At 43.6% G+C, this 20,007-nt stretch overlaps 11 protein-coding genes across 11 annotated transcripts; 6 read left to right on the forward strand and 5 right to left on the reverse strand.

Annotated features, from left to right (window-relative positions):
* Nucleotides 1–381: 381 nt before the first annotated feature.
* O0I10_001335 (acetolactate synthase, small subunit) lies at nt 382–1,304 on the forward strand (the record flags this gene model as incomplete). The annotated part of the gene is made up of 3 exons (XM_058481432.1): nt 382–414; nt 466–804; nt 864–1,304. The coding sequence occupies 3 exons, from the start codon at nt 382–384 to the stop codon at nt 1,302–1,304; spliced, it is 813 nt and encodes a 270-aa protein (XP_058348070.1).
* A 185-nt stretch (nt 1,305–1,489) lies between these two features.
* O0I10_001336 (uncharacterized protein) lies at nt 1,490–2,579 on the reverse strand (the record flags this gene model as incomplete). Its single annotated transcript, XM_058481433.1, has 6 exons — nt 1,490–1,528; nt 1,587–2,020; nt 2,075–2,129; nt 2,195–2,311; nt 2,412–2,495; nt 2,553–2,579. 6 exons carry the CDS (start codon nt 2,577–2,579, stop codon nt 1,490–1,492), a joined length of 756 nt encoding a protein of 251 aa, XP_058348071.1.
* A 571-nt stretch (nt 2,580–3,150) lies between these two features.
* On the reverse strand, nt 3,151–3,610 carry O0I10_001337 (ribosomal protein L14; the record flags this gene model as incomplete). Its single annotated transcript, XM_058481434.1, has 2 exons — nt 3,151–3,443; nt 3,511–3,610. 2 exons carry the CDS (start codon nt 3,608–3,610, stop codon nt 3,151–3,153), a joined length of 393 nt encoding a protein of 130 aa, XP_058348072.1.
* Nucleotides 3,611–4,752: 1,142 nt separating this feature from the next.
* Nucleotides 4,753–6,283, forward strand: O0I10_001338 (uncharacterized protein; the record flags this gene model as incomplete). Its single annotated transcript, XM_058481435.1, has 7 exons — nt 4,753–4,773; nt 4,859–5,146; nt 5,249–5,540; nt 5,605–5,786; nt 5,851–5,974; nt 6,043–6,068; nt 6,128–6,283. The coding sequence occupies 7 exons, from the start codon at nt 4,753–4,755 to the stop codon at nt 6,281–6,283; spliced, it is 1,089 nt and encodes a 362-aa protein (XP_058348073.1).
* Nucleotides 6,284–6,460: 177 nt separating this feature from the next.
* O0I10_001339 (uncharacterized protein) lies at nt 6,461–7,813 on the reverse strand (the record flags this gene model as incomplete). Its single annotated transcript, XM_058481436.1, has 7 exons — nt 6,461–6,535; nt 6,604–6,984; nt 7,042–7,320; nt 7,380–7,502; nt 7,555–7,636; nt 7,693–7,718; nt 7,790–7,813. 7 exons carry the CDS (start codon nt 7,811–7,813, stop codon nt 6,461–6,463), a joined length of 990 nt encoding a protein of 329 aa, XP_058348074.1.
* A 520-nt stretch (nt 7,814–8,333) lies between these two features.
* Nucleotides 8,334–9,798, reverse strand: O0I10_001340 (uncharacterized protein; the record flags this gene model as incomplete). Its single annotated transcript, XM_058481437.1, has 6 exons — nt 8,334–8,654; nt 8,719–8,900; nt 8,975–9,032; nt 9,094–9,436; nt 9,506–9,542; nt 9,621–9,798. 6 exons carry the CDS (start codon nt 9,796–9,798, stop codon nt 8,334–8,336), a joined length of 1,119 nt encoding a protein of 372 aa, XP_058348075.1.
* Nucleotides 9,799–12,489: 2,691 nt separating this feature from the next.
* Nucleotides 12,490–13,122, forward strand: O0I10_001341 (uncharacterized protein; the record flags this gene model as incomplete). The annotated part of the gene is made up of 1 exon (XM_058481438.1): nt 12,490–13,122. One exon carries the CDS (start codon nt 12,490–12,492, stop codon nt 13,120–13,122), a length of 633 nt encoding a protein of 210 aa, XP_058348076.1.
* An 887-nt stretch (nt 13,123–14,009) lies between these two features.
* On the forward strand, nt 14,010–14,980 carry O0I10_001342 (uncharacterized protein; the record flags this gene model as incomplete). The annotated part of the gene is made up of 2 exons (XM_058481439.1): nt 14,010–14,049; nt 14,109–14,980. 2 exons carry the CDS (start codon nt 14,010–14,012, stop codon nt 14,978–14,980), a joined length of 912 nt encoding a protein of 303 aa, XP_058348077.1.
* A 197-nt stretch (nt 14,981–15,177) lies between these two features.
* O0I10_001343 (40S ribosomal protein) lies at nt 15,178–16,211 on the reverse strand (the record flags this gene model as incomplete). Its single annotated transcript, XM_058481440.1, has 3 exons — nt 15,178–15,760; nt 15,838–15,944; nt 16,173–16,211. 3 exons carry the CDS (start codon nt 16,209–16,211, stop codon nt 15,178–15,180), a joined length of 729 nt encoding a protein of 242 aa, XP_058348078.1.
* Nucleotides 16,212–16,393: 182 nt separating this feature from the next.
* Nucleotides 16,394–17,902, forward strand: O0I10_001344 (uncharacterized protein; the record flags this gene model as incomplete). The annotated part of the gene is made up of 8 exons (XM_058481441.1): nt 16,394–16,502; nt 16,555–16,655; nt 16,707–16,793; nt 16,856–17,136; nt 17,187–17,451; nt 17,508–17,570; nt 17,630–17,783; nt 17,841–17,902. 8 exons carry the CDS (start codon nt 16,394–16,396, stop codon nt 17,900–17,902), a joined length of 1,122 nt encoding a protein of 373 aa, XP_058348079.1.
* A 504-nt stretch (nt 17,903–18,406) lies between these two features.
* Nucleotides 18,407–19,944, forward strand: O0I10_001345 (cell differentiation protein rcd1; the record flags this gene model as incomplete). Its single annotated transcript, XM_058481442.1, has 6 exons — nt 18,407–18,935; nt 18,993–19,148; nt 19,215–19,321; nt 19,390–19,533; nt 19,604–19,746; nt 19,806–19,944. 6 exons carry the CDS (start codon nt 18,407–18,409, stop codon nt 19,942–19,944), a joined length of 1,218 nt encoding a protein of 405 aa, XP_058348080.1.
* Nucleotides 19,945–20,007: the final 63 nt, after the last annotated feature.

Genomic DNA, 20,007 nt, shown 5'->3' on the forward strand with positions numbered 1-20,007 from the left:
TTTTGATGGTGTACATAGGATCCAATAAACGAAAGAGATGTTGTGTGACACGCTGATGATGACAACAGCCGCCTTGTTTGTATGTCATGGTAGAAATAAAAGTTGTGAATGATGGATAGGAGTGGATCTTAGAATACTCAGTCAAAAGATGGATGCAATATCAACCACTTACTTGGCAAGAAACACGGTATCACATGACAACCATGGATTGCAATAGTCAGCAATCTGGGAATGAGATAAGATCTGTCGCACATGCTTGATGCTGGGTGATCAATGCCAGCCAATTAAATGACTGTGTAAGAGTGAATCAGATTTACAGCATAGGCCATTATATTCCCGGCGTTGTCACGACCTTCTTTCTTGTTTCTGTAACTTGTCAATATGCTTCGTTCTATTACGCGATGCGCTCAATTGGTAAGTGACGGAAATTAACAAGCGCAATGGCACATACTAACGGTGTGAAAGGCTCATCGCCGTGCCCTACACAGTGCTTCCTCCTTTGAACGATACAGCAGCAGCCGATATGCGTATCCACAAACTCCTTCGGTAGAGCAAGCTGTTACCAACATCATCCATAACACTCCCGAAGCTCAACCTATCAAGAGCCGACAAATCTTGAGTTGTCTTGCTCACAACGAGCCTGGTGTCATTAGCCGAGTTTCTGGAATCCTTCAATCTCGTGGTTTCAATATCGAATCCTTTGTTGCAGCTCATACAGAAGTACCTGGTTTAAGTCGTATGACGGTGGTGCTCAATGGTGATGATAAGCAAATTGTCCAAGCTAAGCGTCAATTGGAAGATGTGGTAAGATCAATATCCAAAAGATGAAAGAGATTGGTTTTGACATAGGATTCCTTGTACAGGTACCCATGTGGGCCGTGCTTGATTACAGCAAAACCAAGCTCATAGAACGTGAATTGTTGTTGTTGCGTGTTTCAATTCTTGGACCCGAGGCACAAGGAGCAGAGCCAGTGGATGAAGATGATGAAACGGCCAACTTGGCATTTGCATCCAAGAAGCTACGAGAAACGTCATCCCATTTGCGTGCATTGACTGAGTTGACAAGGTTGTTTGAAGGAAGATTGGTGGATGTATCCTCTGATTCGGTCATTATCGAGCTCTGTGCAAAGCCTGGTCGTATCAGTTCTTTTATCAAGCTTTGTAAACCATTTGGTGTCATGGAAGCTTCGCGAACAGGTGTCATGGCGCTTCCTCGTTCTCCACTTGACGATGATCGTGCACATCTCGACGAGGTTGAAGATGAATATGAAGCTGTTGATGCCACTACTCTTCCTCCTGGATAAATACATATCATTCCCATTCTGCTTAAAAGTAAACATTGTAATGTGTAAATGTCAACATGTAATGCTGTGGTAGCTGCTGTTTATTGCTATTTTGAACAAGGCGAATGAGAAAATCGCTCCTTCTATACAAAGACGTGTGCGGCGGGATGGTGTTGAGTATGTGCTGGGTAATTCTTTTGGTTGATCTAGTTGTTGTTCTTCTTCAAAGTCTCCTCTACACCAGGCTACGAGAAATGAATATGAGTCAAAAGTCCTTCTTGCACGTGATTCAACAACACTTACGTTCGATCGGGTGCTGTACATGCTCTCTACATTCTTCTTTACACTTTCAAACTTATCCTTTGCCTGTTGTGATGCGTCGTTTTGCTGGAACGATCCAAACAATTTGCTGGTGCTTTCATCAAAAGCTCCTCGAGCCTCTCCAACAAGACCATCCACCTGCTTGCGAGCATCGCTGATAGCATCATTAAGAGACTTGTGTGCAGATTGTAACTCTGGGTATTTGCTCTCGACCTTTTCAAGTTGAACGGCAACATTGTGGGTTGTCTTTGGCAACAAGTAGTGAGCAGTACCCACAGCAAGGGCAGTCGAAGTGATGAATCGGATGACAATGTTACGGTTGCGTGCAAGAATGGTGCCTGCCAATGCTGCCACACCCACATAAAGACCGTTGGGAAGAATCTCTTCATCCTTGTCAATGGTTTGCTTCACCGTATCTATGCGTCGAGTTAATATATACATCTTGCATCCTATCAATGTCCGATATTTACTCTTAACACACTGCTCAAATTGCTTCCAGTCCTTGTGCAATGAATTAACATGGGTCTATTATGCAATGAAAATGAGTAATCCATCACTAGAATGCATCTCCATGACAACATGATCCATACCTTGCCCTCTTCCACCTTTTCGTTGGCGAATTTTTGAGCATATGCCACGTGCTCTTCAAGCTTGGTTGGCTCTTCCACAATCACCACCTTGGGTTGGGGCTCATCGTAAATGCTAAGCTGTAGTAAAACGAATAAGCTATCGTTCGTCGTTGATGGCGATTGACTCTTCAAAAGAGAATGACAAAGAGAGAGGATGTGTGTGTGGGCGTGTACTGACCTTGCTTTTCTTTTTCTCTTCTTCGGCAAACACGGTTTGCGATGGGATACTTAAAGCAACTGCACCAGCAGCAGCCGTTGCCAGCTATACGATATCAATGTTAGTCGTACTGATGCACTGATCTCGCGTTCGATTACTTGCCGTTTTCTTGAAGACTGGGGAGAACATGAGGAGAGGGGTTTTTAAGAGCAACGGGGATGAAAAACAGAGCGTTGAACGACTCCACTGGCCCTGGAGAGCTTTGACCGACGTCACACGTGGTTACTACTCCATCAATTGATGATCATCCTCCCTACTATGCAACTGCATCCTTCAACCTTACTTGTCGATAGCATAATACAAATTGGTATGTTTTATACAAGATAGCATTCGTTTTATATCGAGAACAATACAACATATATGAACAACGTCTTCATCTTTGATCCTATAGCAGAAATGCGGTTGCCAGGCAACGTCTTTACTAAAACCTTGTGGATCATGGCCCAATTTAATATCCCCAATGTTATTCCTTTGACCAAAGAAAGATATAATACAACAATGGGATCACTCCATGCACATGTTTGGAATGCTCTTCATATGGATACCCAAAATTCATTCAATTCCTACCCCTTTGCTCAAACAATGGCAATCCTGCAGCATCCATCCACCGGATCTTTGCCACCATTGAACCCTTATTATCCTCAAGATCCTCTTGCTGATGAAATCCTCTCTCTAATGAATGCAACGTTTATTTGATGATTTAAATGATTCTTGGAGCAAGTGATACAGCCTTCATCCAGTTCTTTTGCTTCAATTCTGCAGCAACGACACCAAGCACACGGGTACCAAGAGGCTCTTTCTTGTTGTTGAGAAGGATGCAAGCATTGTCGTCAAATCGAATATATCGTCCGTCAGGTCGTGCCATCTCCTTTTTCGTACGAACAACCAGGGCATGTCGAACGTCACCCTTCTTGACCTTTTGTGCAGCAGCTTGACCACCGAGGTTTGGGTTGATAGGTCGTGCTCGCTTGACAACACATACAATCTCGTCGCCTAGAAGGATCAAAAGGTTCACTGTCAACAATTTGCTGCTATTCGACATGTCAAAAGTCAAACTCACCAGCTCGTGCAAATCGTGCTCCACTCATGACGCGGATACATTCAGCGACGATGGCGCCGGAATTGTCGATGACGTTCATTGTGCCCTTGAGACCAATCATAGTGTATGTGTGTGTGTAAAGAGGTGTGGTGGTGGCTGTAAACAAAAAGGCGAACCAATGGACAGGACAACTTACCTGCTGCATTAGCTCTCGTGACTGTGGCCTTTTTGGTGGTTGTGTCCCTTTCTCTTCCTCCCAGTTATCCTATTATCCCTGGTATATTTAGATGTCATGCATTATCAAGAATATCTGGGACATGTATCCATCCGTTTTGATAAATAGAAATAAACATGTATGGGTGATGAAAAAGGAAATTTGAATGGGTGGCAATGTAGGCATACACACACCACACATAAATCACCTACCAATAGTACCTGAGCTCGAATGGCATTTGCCCAACAGCATGTGTCATCCACCATTAACATCCACCAAGCCGCCACAATCACCCGACGAGTTGTAACAATCACAGGGCGAAAATGCCCGTGTGATGCGCAGCCACAAATCTTACACCATACAAGCATCGATATAGAGGATATTGTTTGCCGCTGCACAACCTTACTAGTTCAAAAAAGGATGACACTCACATTGTACCTGGCCGATCGACGGCAGGTGCAGGACAACTATCATATCGACATTAGGTATGTCTACCGATCAAAGCCACTTTTGTGGTCCATTTGTACAACCTCTTTTTTCATTCCATGATCCGAAATACTCGATTCAACATACAATGGCACCTGTCGTCGGGTTACAGAAAACAAGAATCATTGTCGATTCTAAAGACATCCTTTTCAACACATGATAGATTGAAGGCAACAAATGCATAATTTTAGTAATCAATAACGGGGTGAGATGAAGTGTGTCATGCCCGATTAAACTCGAGGGCGCAGCTCCTTGTTGTAAATGATTATAGGCTAATGTGAGCGGGTTGTGATACGAGCTCTTTCCCTTCTTGGTTTTGTGAACAAAGGGCGGCACGGTTTTTAGGAAAAGGGGGCAACCTTTTTTCCTTGTTTCCTGCATCTCTTTCTGTTCTCTCTTGTCGTCCCTTTTTCTTTTCCCCCAAACCACACCACCCACTGCATTTGCCAACACGAACCTATAAAGAAAACACGCACACGCACAACGACGACGGCCCTCCTTTTCGACAACACTTTTTACATTCCATATCACCGCTAATACTATCCAGCGGGTAAAAGAAAGCGATGGTCACCGTTGAAAAAGTCGTATGTAAAAACACACACACAAACATCAATTACAATACCCTACGCTATGGGATATTTGCATTGGTCCTTACATGTCTCTTTGCAGAAACAACGTATAAACCAGTCCAAATGGACCAAGTTGTATATTGCAGCAGCGTTCTTGCAGGTCGTTATCATTATCGTTTTACAATCCATCATCGCAAGTCAAAATCAAGCTCAGGAAGCCAACATCCACACCAGCTTTATAAATCATCGACCCTCCACTCTCGGTGATGGTTCATCAAGTACCTCAGCAACCGTAGACATAGCATTGAGACGATTTGATCGAATCAAGTGGGAGAATGTTGCTTTTATTAGCTTTCAAGCATGGTTCATTTGCATGGCGTTTGATGCTGTAAGTGGTTGCTGTTGTAGTAGTGGTGATGTGTCGTGCGGATACGTATGTACGTACGTACCTGCGCCGTCCTTTTCCATGCGTGCTAAAAAGGGAAAATAGGTTGTGTATCAAAATGCAGCTGAAGTTATTGCGTTGGCGGTGTTGAACACTATTTGCATTTTGATCGGCGGTCTAGAGGTGATGGATGCACGACGATGGCTATCACGACTCGACCAAAATTACAACTTTCCAATTCGACTTGTTCCTCTTCGTATTGCCCTCTATCTCGAAATTGCCATGACGGTGGTACAAGTTGTCTTTGCATTGATATTCATATATCTGTCGTACGCCGTTGTCAAGGAATTTGGCTGGGTCATTTACAAAAAGATTGGCCCCGATGTGATCATGCAACGTACGTGATGGATGGGTTGTACATACACGAGCTATACAAGTCAGCTAACCTGTTGGAATATTAGGAATGTATCGCATCTTCCAATTCTTTGTATTGGCTCTCAAAATTGATGTCTTTATTGAGTTCCTTGTCTCGTTGTTTTACTTTATTCAATTTGCTATTGAAGATTTCTCCCGCTGGGATGGTTACATCATTCTCATCGTCACCATTCTCATCCTTCCAGCACTCTATTTCGCACGTACAACGGTAAGGAAGCTTCGGGTATGCGTTTGTCGTGTGAGCTTTTATACTCATGAAATGTTGCATTCAGGTGGCATCTGAGCATTATGGAAGAATGGTCGTTTTTATTGTTTTCCAATTCATTGTCATTGTATCCATGATTCTCATGCTTTGGCGTACGGCATCAACAGGATGGTGGACATGGATTGTGTTTGGTAAGTCTTAGACGTACATGATTTGCAAGAAGCATTGAAGCTAATTTTGATACAATGCAACGCGTTAGTTGTCATGGGTATTGTTTTCGCATTGGTAAGTCAAGTCGTTTATTGTATGTCATCATTACAACATGGTACTCATCATTTCTACAGGGCTCGTGTGCTTTGGGAGCATGGACAATGCATAATTTCGGCAAAGGCCTCAAGGCGCATGTTCAACGTGGTGGCCCTGAAAAGAAGGAACATCTACCAGCACATGAACTTCAGGAACAGGCATCTTTCACTTCCTGGAGGATCGATGATGATTAAAACAACCAGCATTGTACTACTCGTTAGTAATTGATTCTCCTTGATAATCACCTATTCCCCTCCCCCTTGTAATCCACCTTTTACAACTCCAATACTTCTTTTCATGTAATCTAGTGTAAAAAAAGACGCGAGCAAACGTATATATATTATAAAGATACTAACTAACAGAGTCACTATCTATTCTTGTCCTTCAGATGCCTCACGCCGTTTCATTAGCGATGCTAATGCTTGTTCTCGTAGCTCAGCTGTTTTCTAAAAAGTGCCACCCTCATGTAAGATTTCAATTGACAGATTGCTTCACCTTATCCCAATGCCTATACCTTACGCGGATCATCATGTTCATCAGTGTCCCATTTGGATGTGCGTTGTGGAGGAGTAGGCGAATTTTCTTTTTCACGTGATGCATTTCTTCTTCTTGATGGTGGCGATGGACTACGTCTTGTGGGCGAGATTGAATCATGTCGTCTTCGTGGTGTACTGGGACTACGTCTCCTCCTCTCATGGCTGCTTTTACGATAATGTCGACGAGGGCTACGATCACGGCTCCGGCTACGACGTCGTCGCGAACTCCTGTCATCAACATTGTCATCATCATAACGACGGCTGCTACGGTATCTGTCGCTGCGATGATATTTGCGTGAAGGTGATCGTGATCGAGAACGGTATCGGCGAGGTGATGGAGATCGTCGACGTGGCTGATCCTTTAAAGCTAAAGTCAATAATGGACTCCTTCAATGTGTGCCTTTGTACAAACTTACAAATCTTGATCGTCGTCCACCACCACGATAATCATCTTTCTCAGCTTCTTTTCGACGACGAATAGCATCCATCACTGCATCTTGACGCGCCTTTAACTCGGTTTGTTGTTGCTGATTCTTGAGAATCTCTTGTTTCTTTTGTTCCAAGAACTGCTTAGGGATACCACTGACAGAATCTTGTGCACTGAGTAAGAGCTTCCACAATTCCAGAATAAATTGCTGCGTGTTCTTTTCCAAGAAACCGGTGAGGTTGATTTGCATCAGCTTTGGATCGGGATCCTGCAACACTTGTCCATTAGATACTTTTCACCTTACACAACATGCATTCCCATCCATACCTTTTCTTCCAATAATCCAAACGCAAAATCGATCACAAGTTCATCCTCAACACCAAGTAACTCGGTAATACGCTGGGTCATCCATGGCTTGATAACATCGAGTTTGACCTTTTTCATGTTCACCTATCGTCTTGATAAGTAACACCTTCTTCAATAACCGATAGCGTACGCTTACCTTTTGATCAAACTCTGGAGGAAAACTCATAGACTTGAGAAGTTTCTTTTCCTTGTTGCTGAAACGGCTGTCTTGATCAGCACTGGTTCCCTAGCGATGGTGTGTGTGTATGTTGGTAAGGAATCTCTCTCTCATTACGCAAGGAAATGTGCCAAGACAGAGGACTGATCCCAAGATAGAGGTCGTGATCCTGGGTTTAGACAACATGTTGCAAAGGATGGAATAGAGCGTTTACCTTGAAAAAGCCGGCATCACCCATGATCAACTGCAAAGACGTAGAGCGGAAAGAGGAGTGGTTGTACTTTGCACGCCGCCGCTGGTGACTAAATTGGTAGAATCCCCATGGACACGTTATTGCCATACAATGAAATAGAATGACAACCAATAAATCCTAGCTTGATTGTGTAAAGGCATGCCTTCAAGAAAAGGTCCATCACAATGAAGTCCTCATTATCCTGGATCCATTATTCTATAACACTCCACTTACTACTATTCAATTGCCTAGCAACGGTTTCTGTAAATGTAGCTTTTATAATACTGCCCGTTGAATGAGATCATATAGCAACAACATGAACGATTGAATCTGCATACTAAAAATGACATTGAATGTATTGCACTTCTTTGGTGAATTATATTAGAAAGATACGACTCTACAATCAGTACAACAGGAAAGAAGTGCATCGAGATGATACATGGTGGAATGGATGGGTGGGAGAAAAAATAGGGGTTATGAAGAGTGTGGGTGTATATAGAGGATATGGGCTGACATGCGTGTTCACTTAAGCAATGATGTACGACAAAGCGGCGGTAAGCACCAAACCAGCGGAAGCTGCAGCCATACGAGAAGCAGAGCCTTCTTCGGTATCGGCTTCCTTGCCATCCTTGCTGGAATCCTTGGAGGCATCGCTCTCAGAAGAAGAGGTTGGGTTGGCACCTGAAGAAGCAGGGGAAGTGCCAGAGGCAACAGCACTGGAAGAAGAGGCAACAGCAGAAGAGCTGGCAGCAGCAGAGGAAGCAGCAGGAGGAGTAGTAGTATCATTACCACCTTGGTAAGGGTTTTGGCCAGTGCACACACCAACGGGTTGAACATCGAAAGCACCCTATTAACATCATCATCAATGTCAGCCATGTGAAACAAATTAGCTAATGATTCATGTTGTTTACCTTAAGAGTGGGGTAGATCTTGATGGCAGCATCCACAGTCTCCTTGTAAAGATCGTGTTCAAGGGAGATACCACTCTTGGAGTTGGCGGCCCATTCAGTGGCATTGCCGGCAATCCATTCAGCCTTGAAACCAGCTTCTTCATTCATTCTCCAGTCATCGGTGTCGTGATCCCAAATGACGGCTGTTGTTACACATACACACGTTAGTGGATAAGAAATGGTGCCATGTTTGATAAATATATATAAAAATACTCACCAGTGAAACCAAGAGCAGAGGCAATGTCACGCACACGGTCATCAATGTCACCATAAGGCTACCCAAAAAGGATACAATGAGTACAATCATCCATTGACAATGGCATTGTGTGTACTTACAGGGCGGAAGTAACGAGGCTTCTTGCCAGTGACTTCTTCAATGGCACGAGCAGTCCACATCAATTCACCCACAATTTGCTCGTTGGTCAAAGTGGTAAGGTAGCTATGCGACCAGGTATGACCAGCAAGTTCATGACCAGCATCAAAGGCACGCTTAGCATGATCACGGAACTTGACGACTTGACCACCAATCATGAAGAAGGTAGCCTTTTGCTTCTTTTGATCCAAAAAGTCATACAAAGCTGGGCTGAATTCGGTGGGACCATCATCATAGGTCAAACCCCATTTACCATCAGGGCAAGTGGAGATGTCATTGTCACGCATACACAAGTCGTTGGTCCACCTTTTAAAAAAGAAAAGATCCATCATTAGTCAAAGCACACATACATACAAGATTCAATTGTGCACATACCAGCAGAATTCATCTTCACCACCAGAGGGTTGAGGACCTATGTATAATGAAAAATGGCATCATCATTGTTATTATTGATAATGGAATTGTGCATTGAATTGATCGTGATGTATACCATCGTCACCGTTGCTCTTGCGAATAGGAGCTTTGCTGATGTTGGCTTTAGCGATAATATCCATCCATTCCTTCTTGGGAGTAGGAACGACGCCATCTTCAGGATAAGTTTCGGTGAATTGGGCGCTGGTGGCGAGAGCCAAAGTGGCAATTAGGAACAAGCGAGAAAGGATAGCCATTAGGAAAAGGGAAGGTGTGGTGGGGGGATATTAGGATTAAGGAGCAACGAATGGATTGAAACGAAGGTTGATGAGAAAATCGAGGCTGTGTCAACAAGAGGCTTCTTTTATATAAGATTTGGATGGGAGTCTATAGTATACTTCCCGCCGCTTGATCGGTGCAAGACATACTACGCTTGCGCCCGCTTCATTTTGCAGGGCCGATACGAGATGCTGGTGGTACAAGGTGAATTCCAGGAATGTGCAATTGAGATTTCTGTTTTCGTTTAGCCTGATATTGGCCTTTTTGCCTTTTTAGTAATGAAAAAGACGCGGTAACCCGGTGTTGAAATCACCTTGTATGTCAGTTTTACATCCTATCCCTTTCACCCCTTGCTATCTTTGTGCATCCCAACCCACGCGTTTTCAACACTAAAAATAAGCATTGTGACGGAATTAAAAAGTCATCTTTCGCTCTCACTCTCTTTCATGATGCAACTTGCAACGTGAAAACATCGGTCTCGTGCAGCACCGATGGATTATGTGAAACCTTTCATGCATATTAGGACGTTCACGTTGGGCCCTGTAAACGCCCTGAATCGCATTGACATCGTAAAGTCGTAATCAACGCAGCACCCAATGCTAAAAAAAGAAAGGTTTGCATGTGTGTGAATATGTTGAAATCTGTAACGCCAACAAGTTTCACTAAACCAATTGCTTTCGGCTAAAGATGGTAATTTGGTAGTGCACTCTGCCACCCATTGTTGAAGACCATTGGGTTGCACATGCTGCCACAATAGTGCTTATGTTACCAATGGTGATAAATAGACTTTTTCAATTGATCATTGACGTTCTATACAATCGGACTATGCTATGTACGTGCAACACAATCCTGTGTCATTAAGCAAAAGTGCACGTTAGGGAGAACGCCATGACATGCAATGCTACGTTTTACGCCCTTCGGAACAAGAAATATAGAATTGCCTTATTTATAGAGCAGGTGAGCCGCCATAGCGTTTTACCGGTTTGATGGATTAGTCCGCTCATGTATTATGATCGAAATGGATAGCTTTTGTAATCGTGCATATGATTTTGATTCTGCAAAAGTTGTCCCATACAGAAAAGACGGAGCACCTTATCTTAGGTTTGACCACCCGATACATTACCGAAACGCATAATGACGATGATGCTAATATTACGCAAGAAGCGCATTTGGTGTATGGATGTAGCATTGGTTTGACCCAAGGCATCTCAAGTGCTATTTTATCTAAAGGTTGTCAACGTCAACGAGTTGCTAGGCAACCGTTGTTTGCCATTGATACGGTTGTACTTCGTGAGCTAACGTAGGATCAGTAGTTGTCAGGTATAAAAACATGGCAATACAGGGTCCAACGATTAAGTAGATGTCAACAATAGCAAGAACAGCAAAGGTTGGTGTGAGGTAACCACGAGGCAAAAGTATGCTCCTTTCTAAAAATGACTTTTTGAGCATATACCCTGCTACGTAATAAACATGACGACGAATGCGGCAACAACTAGCATTATACGTACGTGGATGTCATTCAATATCTGATGATGGGACCTCGTTCATATTCCATCCCAAGTTTTTCCTTATTCACGATATCAAGCCGTGATGAGGGATCAGCTGAACATTAGTTGTATGGCTCATTTACGGCGATCGTGCCATCCAACAACCGAAAAGAAAAAAAAAAACTTGCTTAGTGCATTGTCGACATGTAATCATTTAGTGTATAAAGGTAAGCCATGGCAAATACATAAAAGACACTGGTAAACGCGCTCAAAGGACAAAGAGAAAAGCAAAAGAGAAGGCTTCAAACTCACACGAGCGCCACCGATGCTGTTGAATGAATCTATTGTTGTTGCACGTGACGCACGGATCCATTTTTGTACCACCACTACTAATTTCTCTCTCACAAAAGCTTGGCATCCCATCACGTTTCCAAGTAAGGATTACTCTCAAAACGAAATACTACTACTGCTACTAGTACTTGGATGATCGCCAAAGACACATGACAAACATGGCAAAGATTAGTGGGCAAGGAGGTAGTAGTGGGAGTGGATCAATCGTTACACGGACATGATGTTTTGGTGTGATTGGAGGATTAATGCATACATGTGTATAATCGAGAGCAACGTGGATTAACGACATGTGCAAAAACAAAAGCTAATGTATGGCTGCATAAGACAATGGATCTCTTGTTTTGATGTATCCCTGCTTTTTTTTTTAGGTCATCAGTGCTTCCAGCGATTGAATATAGGTCGTGCCATTTTTGCATGGTGGTGCTTCTTATTGCATGCAGCGTTGGGTAGGCGGATCAATGGACCAATCGATTGACGCCTTTCTGTCACACTAGCATTCATCAGGATTTTAGGAGGACGTGATTGACGGGGAAAAGGGAGTCGAGATAACCTTGCTCATTCATCTCATTATCTGGCCATGCATTGCTTACCCAGCCTGTGGTGTGGACCATGTGCCCTAACTCAACAGCCAATCAGACATTCTAAACGTGCCCATGTTGCCTTTTGATAAATGTCACTACTGGACGATGGCTTGCTTTTCCCCTGATCCTGTTGGACGATGCCTGATATATTAAGTGGTCCGCTGAGACCAAGTTGTCTCTTTTCACACACACAACTCTCTCTTTCTTTTCCTACGCTCTTTCTTTTTTTTCTTTTCACACTGTAGTAACAATGGCCACTCACTCTGTGCAATCAACAACCACCACCACCAACGATTCTTCTGCGTGGCCAAGCCGTTATTATGGCAAGACAAGGCATATTGATCTCGAAAAAATATACCATGATATCGTCGCCCAATCATCGCAAACACCCGATAAAAAAACGCAACGTCAAGTGAGCTTCTCTAATGATGCTCCGATTGTACATGAATATGAGCCTGAATATGACGAGGATGATGAAGACAACAACAACCACTATGATGATGACGCTCCTCCTCAATACTTCCCCACTGTCTTTGTGGCAAATACCCCTGATTATGACCGAGATACGGAAGCAAGCAGCGTGGTATATCGGAAAAAGAAGCGTGCATCTGTGCGTCGTCTTGATTTACGGCCCATCCAAAACCCTGAATACCGCAAGACGACACCCACACTTGTAAAAGATGACGACGATAGTGCATCCGTGTCTTCAGCCGAACCCATTACACCCGAAGCTACCACTGTACCACCTATGCCAGAGCGCACATGTTCTTCGTGTTCTTGCCCACAACCCGCTTCTTTGCAAAAACAACAATCTCGTCGTATTACCATCAACCGTATCCGGTCCACCTCATGGATTCCAAAATCGATCCAAAATATCTTGTAAAGTGATACCATTATTTGCATTCTCTTCATTACGATCATCATCACCATCATCATCATCATCCACCAACCCCTTTCGTTCATGTATTATTATATGCACACTGCTCGTTTGAACAACTCAGTTTGCTTTCATTGTTGCTTACTCCTCGTTGTCTACACATACTACTATTTACACACTATTACTATTCTTCGCCCATGCTTCTTTTCAAGTATCTACCACCGTCATTCCATTTACTTTCTCTCGCTCTTTGTATGTATCATTTCCTTCTCTTATGTGCTCGCATCATTTATGATCTTATCCTCCTTGCAACTAAAATAAAAAAATGGGGGCCATCCTGACCGTATCATTCGAAAGTATATAAAGCATTGAACCATTGAGTGAGGACTTTATTAGAAAGGATTCCTAGCTTGCTTGCATGATTCACGTGCATGTCAATTTTCTACTTGTGTGTTCCTAAAGCGGCTTTCCTCCACCACCACGACTGGATCTTTATGGAAGTCTCCACAAACCGCAACCCTCGCATGTGTCGAATATGCATGGACAAAGATGAGAAGGCAAATCTATTAGCTCCATGTCATTGCAGAGGCTCAATGTAGGTATTCGCTTACGTTCTACTACCACCACAGCAATGGGGAGCATTGACACCAGTCTTTTGTGTGTATAGCAAGTACGTTCATCCTCAATGCCTTGCTTTATGGAGACAATCGCTTGCTGAATCAGGACATAAAGACGAGTCGTATCGTTGCACGCTCTGCTTGAGAAGGTTCCAGATATGCCATCGAAGTTGGTGGGCAGCCCTTGTGAGCAACCCAGGTAATTTGATATAGGAACGGTGGGGGCACTGGCAAATGTTGATATTGTTGTTTGTTGGATTAGTGATACGCTGCATGATGTCAGCGTTTATCCTGGCTTTAGTACTGGTTCCTGCAGGTCAGTGGTATTTTATCATTCATGGACACAAGGAAGCTGATGATGGATGATAATAATAGGTTTATGCATGAAAATCGCATTGCATCTTTGTGCTCAGCAGCCACCACATGTTGCTATGGACAACGAATACCCTGGAGATGATGATGATGATGCGAGTCTACAAGCAGCCCATTTACTGTCAAGGATATTGCCATCCACTCTACGAGATACGATGCAAAATTGGTTTTGGTTCCCACATCAGTACTCGAGTAATACCACGATCCGCAAGGTGATTTATGCTCCATTCCCAGTCTGCTGGATGTCGTCAGCCACCAACGTCTTCCATTCTATATCCATCGAGTCATTATTGTACAACTTTACCAATAGCGGCAGGCAACTATGGCAGCTATTCCTGTGTCGATTAGAGCATTTTCATTTGGGCCTCTTTTTGATTGGCGGATTGTGGACGCTGCGATTGGTTTTTACAACGCTCAACTCTGTTCTTACTACGCATCAACGTCATTTGCATGCTCATCCATGGCTACTTGCTGGAAATGATCACGAAGGAGAGGATGAGGATGAGGAGGAAGTGAATATCGAACATCACGAGAATGAGCTTATGAGAGCGGCTGTGGCATTACAAGCAGCAGCTGAACATAGCGATGTTATAGACCGGATCGTGGAGACGTTGGGTAAGTTGGTCAAGAGCTTTGTGCTATTGTACTGTTGCTGGATTGTGGTCTTGGTGTGGATCCATTTCTTTGTTTTCGCTTTTTACGTCGATCCTATCAACCAAGGATACACGATGCCTGCTGTCGATATGGGCCTCTGGGTGTTTCGATGGATAATTACCACCTTTGCAGTTATTGATTGTGTCAAAAAATGTATTTATGATCAAATTGGTTGTAGTATAAATGAAGAACAAGTAATATCATTACATCATAGCAGATAATTCAATAAATCCTGGTGATTACTTTATTTGTATTGACACATGCATGCATTGGCTATACCTTCATAAAGCATCGTAACTTCCCAAAAAGTTTCTCCTATCATCCCCAAACCCCACAATTGAAATGCCTCGCAGTAAAAAGATGCTGTGTGCTTTTATTTGAACACTGCTGTGTTGAGCGCGATATCGTAAAAAGAAAATTATGCTTCGACAGGCTGAGCAGCAGGCTCTGCAGGGCGACCAAACTCTTGGATCATGGGTTCGGCAATGGGGTTCTCCTCCTTGGGCTCGAGGATGGTGATGATATCGGGCAAAGGAGCCTTAGGACCTTGGCGACCGGAAGGATCATTGTCAAGCATGATCTTGACCTTGATACCAAGAACACCTTGGCGCAACAAGACGTGACGGACAGCAGTGGTGATAAAGTCACGAGTGGGTTGACCAGAGTGGATCATGAAACCATCACCGAACTTCATGGCCTTGGCACGAGCAGCACGAAGCTTACCAGAGACGACAACCTCACAACCCTTGGCACCGGATTCCATAACGAAACGAACGACACCATAGCAAGCACGACGAACAGCAAGACCGTTGAGCAACTTGTACTTGACAGACTCAGCTTGAGCAATAGCGCACAAACCACGGTTTTGGACACGCTCAGCATACAACTCAACAGTGTTCTCAGCGAAACGGAAACGCTTTTGAACAAGAGTGGTCAACTCACGAATGCGGCGACCCTTCTCACCAAGAACGTTTTGGGTGTGGGTGGCACGGATGATGATTCTATTCGATACACACACACACACTATTAGCACTTGTTTCCATGGCAACCATCCAATCCAATCCATAGAGATACATACTCAGTGCGAGCAGGGGTGACACGCACTTCAACACCAGCGTAGCCATCTTCGGCCAACTCACGGGTAAGGAATTCGTTCAATTCGGCGTAGAAGACACCATCGGCAACCTGTTTTTGATAAACAAAGAGTCGTCAGTTGTTGAGAAGATAGCGAGTTGAGAATAAACAAGAGAGAGAGTCGACCACTTACGAACTATTCATTTGAAAATCGGGCATGCAAAGGTAAGGTTGAAAAATAGAGACATTGGTTAATATCATCCATTCATCCATCGATCCATTCATTCATCCATCACTCATAGAATCCATCCATGAGCTTGTTGATGGCTATCCATTCACCTTTCTCTTCTTGGAGATCTGAGCGGCTTGAGAGGCCATATTGATTTCGCTTGGCAAGGAAAAAGGAGGATCCACTGGCTGCTCCCCGGCTGCTTTTTTTTGTGTGGGACACTCACAGCCGCCACTTGTTATCCCGCCAATCATGACTTCCCAATCTGGCAGCTTTGTCTTTTCCTACTTTTACACATATACGCGCTCCCACCCAACCCCCCTCTACCCACATGGCAACCGACGATCGCAAGGTGCTCAATGCACTCGAAACCCTTTTCAGTGACGCCAATCTGCAATGGGACAAAGTCATGCAAAAGCATTTACAAGAACAGAATGACTGTAAGTTGGTCTTCTTGTTGTATATCCAATAGAGCTAAAAGGGTCATATTAGACATTATCATTGATACCCTGCTCACTCTACCACGCTTGAAGCATGTCTCTGCAACCAAAGATGATGTAATCAATGCCACCAAGGAATCAATACGGCTACAGGTAATAGATCATCAAGATGTGGAAGACATGTCCAATTAATGCATACATCAGTTGAATAGCGAGAACACTGCTGTTGGAAGAATCAAGCCCTTTGTATTGAACAAGAAGGAAGAATTGGATGATTGGTCTATCTACGTGGTAATGCTCAAGTAGTTCCATTGCATGGCAATTCATCATCTCTAAAGGTGGATGTGTATTAGGAAGGATTGGACAAGCCATACCACACCAATGAAAAGATCACTGAACTCTTTCGTGACCTTGTGGGACCAGTCTCATTTTTACGCATACCAAATGATGCGAGCGGCAAACCAAGATTCCATGGCTTTTGTTTTATCGAGTTTGACAACAAGGAAAATGTATCCAAGGCTGTCAATCGCTTGAACCGATATCAACTCGATATGCAGGATGATCAACAAGAAGATTCTACTACCGATCATGTCACACAAACGGCTGATGCATTGCAGCTACGAGTCATGTCAAAGTAAGGTCTTTTATTGGTACTTTGAAAGCGATGCTGACGTAAATTGGTAGAACACAATGGAACCAATACAAAGATCAGTACTTGGCACATCAAGCTCAGTGCAAGGAAGACATCAAACAGCTTTGGGACAACTATAATGCGACGCGAGCACAACATGGTGACGCACAGCCAACAAAAAAGAGACGTACATCATCAGAGGACGACACCCACAACAGCACAGGAGTCACCAATACAGAGGAGGAGGATGACTATCCCAAAGGGATCATTGCTCGAGTAACAAACATTCATCCTGCAAGCTCCAAGACCACTGTCAAGGTAACGTGCTTTCAAATTGTATGCTGCAAGACAAGCTATACTTATGCATTACCTAGACATTGTTGGAATCGTCTGGTGTCAAGATCGCCTATCTCAATTACAAGAAGAACACCTTCACGGTAAGCCTGTGTGCCTACAATGGTCACTTTGGGTCTAACATGTCCATTTTTCATGATAGTGCCATATTCGATTGAACAGTGCAAAGGATACCCAAAAGATTGCAATGTATTTCGAAGAAGGCATGATTGCACAAAAGGATGGTAAAGATGCCACAGGATATCAGGCGAAGGATGACAATGAGAATAAGCCGATCGTGGTGCAGCCGATCACTGGTATGTATTGTTGACTCTTTTTTTTTGTAAGCGCTATTTCTTATACAACCTTAATAGGCATGGAAGAGAAGATCTATTGGGACGAAGAACGAAGGAGGGATACCAAAAAGAAGAAATAATAAAAGTTGTGATTGACTTTTACCTGGTTGCTATGCCGTTGCTATGCACTCCAATACTCGTTTGTGGTTAATGCATTATGGGCTACATACCTTTATTATTGTGGATGATCAAGTACAAGTATACATAGTGGAAATTACACATCTATAAACAACAATGATCTTCTTTGATCTCTTTCAGACGTTATGATCTATAGATGTTTTATGTGCTGGAGTTGCCTTTGGTCAGCTTAAATGGGAATGAAGCGAGGAATAGGGGAAACACCCGTACCAGCATGTATGTGGTAGCTCTTATTGTTATATGAATGATGGGCATATGTGGGGTAGAAGTATTAATAGGGTGAATGAGCAACGAGTGGCAGGAGGTTGGGGGGATATACATTTTGAGTCTGAATAACCTACCAATAATTGACTCATCTCATGAGGCGCGCTCTTTGGGCTTTCTTTTCCCTCTCTCTCTCTCCGTCTCTCTTAATACACACACTTACGAAAAAAAGACCCGCAACTATGCTTCCCAACTCGCAGTATCATCAATATATGCAACAACCGACGGGTGGAGCACCTAATCCACTGGCAGCATTGCTACAATCGGCTGGCACCGGCAACTTGTCGCAACAGTTCCCAGCATTGGGTAGTAATAATCAAGCAGCAGCTGTGGCAGCAGCGGTTGCCCACCAACAGCAGCAACAACAACAGCAACATCCGGGCATGTCAGCCCATGCAGCTTCCAATGACCCTTATGGATATCCAGTTCTTATGAATACGAGTGCCAGTGCCATGGCAGCAGCAGCAGCAGCCCAAAATGCCATGCCTGCAGCAGCAGCAGCAGCCGGTAACAAAGCAGCTGCAATGAACCTTTCTTTCCTTCACCAAGATCATCAAGTCCAACAAAAGCTTGCTCAACTCGAAGAGGACAAGATATACACTTTGGTCTTGGAGTTGTTGAATCCATCATTACGTGAACAAGCCCTTCTAGACCTCAGCAAGAAGCGTGAGCAGTACGAGGATTTGGCTCTGGTGCTATGGTATTCTTATGGTATGGAATAGACGTGCATATGATTGGGGTAGTTTAATGACGCTTCACCCGTAATAGGAGTAATCACCGTGCTGCTTCAGGAAATTGTCTCTGTGTATCCCATGCTCACTCCTCCCACACTAAACGGGGTAACATCCAACCGAGTGTGCAATGCGCTGGCGCTATTACAATGTGTTGCAAATCACAACGAAACACGAGCTCTCTTTTTGAATGGTAAGATCAATCAACCAGCAACAGCGTTATGAGCATTGGATACTCATCTTATACATGTATACATAGCACATCTACCTTTATATCTATATCCATTCTTGAACACCACAAGCAAAACACGACCCTTTGAGTATCTTCGGTTGACCAGCCTAGGTGTTATTGGTGCGCTTGTGAAGGTAAAGGAAAAAACAATGGGATCATTGGGAATTGGAATGATGCTAAGATGGCATCTTTTTATATTTAGAATGACAACCCTGAAGTCATCAGCTTTCTGCTTTCAACCGAGATTATACCCTTATGCTTGCGTATCATGGAAACAGGCAGTGAATTGTCAAAGACGGTGGCCATTTTCATCATTCAAAAGATCTTGTTAGACGAGACTGGATTGGTGAGTATCAATATTGGGATTCGAGATGGGGCCAAATGGATCGACTCATGAGTGTGTATGTGTGCTTTAGTATTACATTTGTCAAACATACGAGCGTTTCTATGCAGTGGCGACCGTTTTGCACAATATGGTTTCTCAATTGGTGGAGACACAAGCGATTCGACTACTTAAACATGTCATCCGATGCTACCTTAGACTATCAGATAACCCACGGTAAGTTGAAGGATACAAAGGGATCACGCTACGAATCGATCATTCATTATGATTTATAGAGCACGAGAAGCCTTGCGTCAATGTCTACCAGAGCCTTTGAGAGATACAACATTCCATGCAGTACTAAAGGATGATGCTGCTACACGACGCTGTCTTGGCCAATTGTTGATGAACCTCTCGGACAATGGCATGAACTGAAAGCACTCTATTGTATAAATCGCATTCCTTTCTCTTTACATGTAAGATACACACACACCCTCC

Source organism: Lichtheimia ornata (genome assembly GCF_029851405.1).
Source record: "Lichtheimia ornata isolate CBS 291.66 chromosome Unknown scaffold00003, whole genome shotgun sequence".
NCBI lineage: Eukaryota > Fungi > Mucoromycota > Mucoromycetes > Mucorales > Lichtheimiaceae > Lichtheimia > Lichtheimia ornata.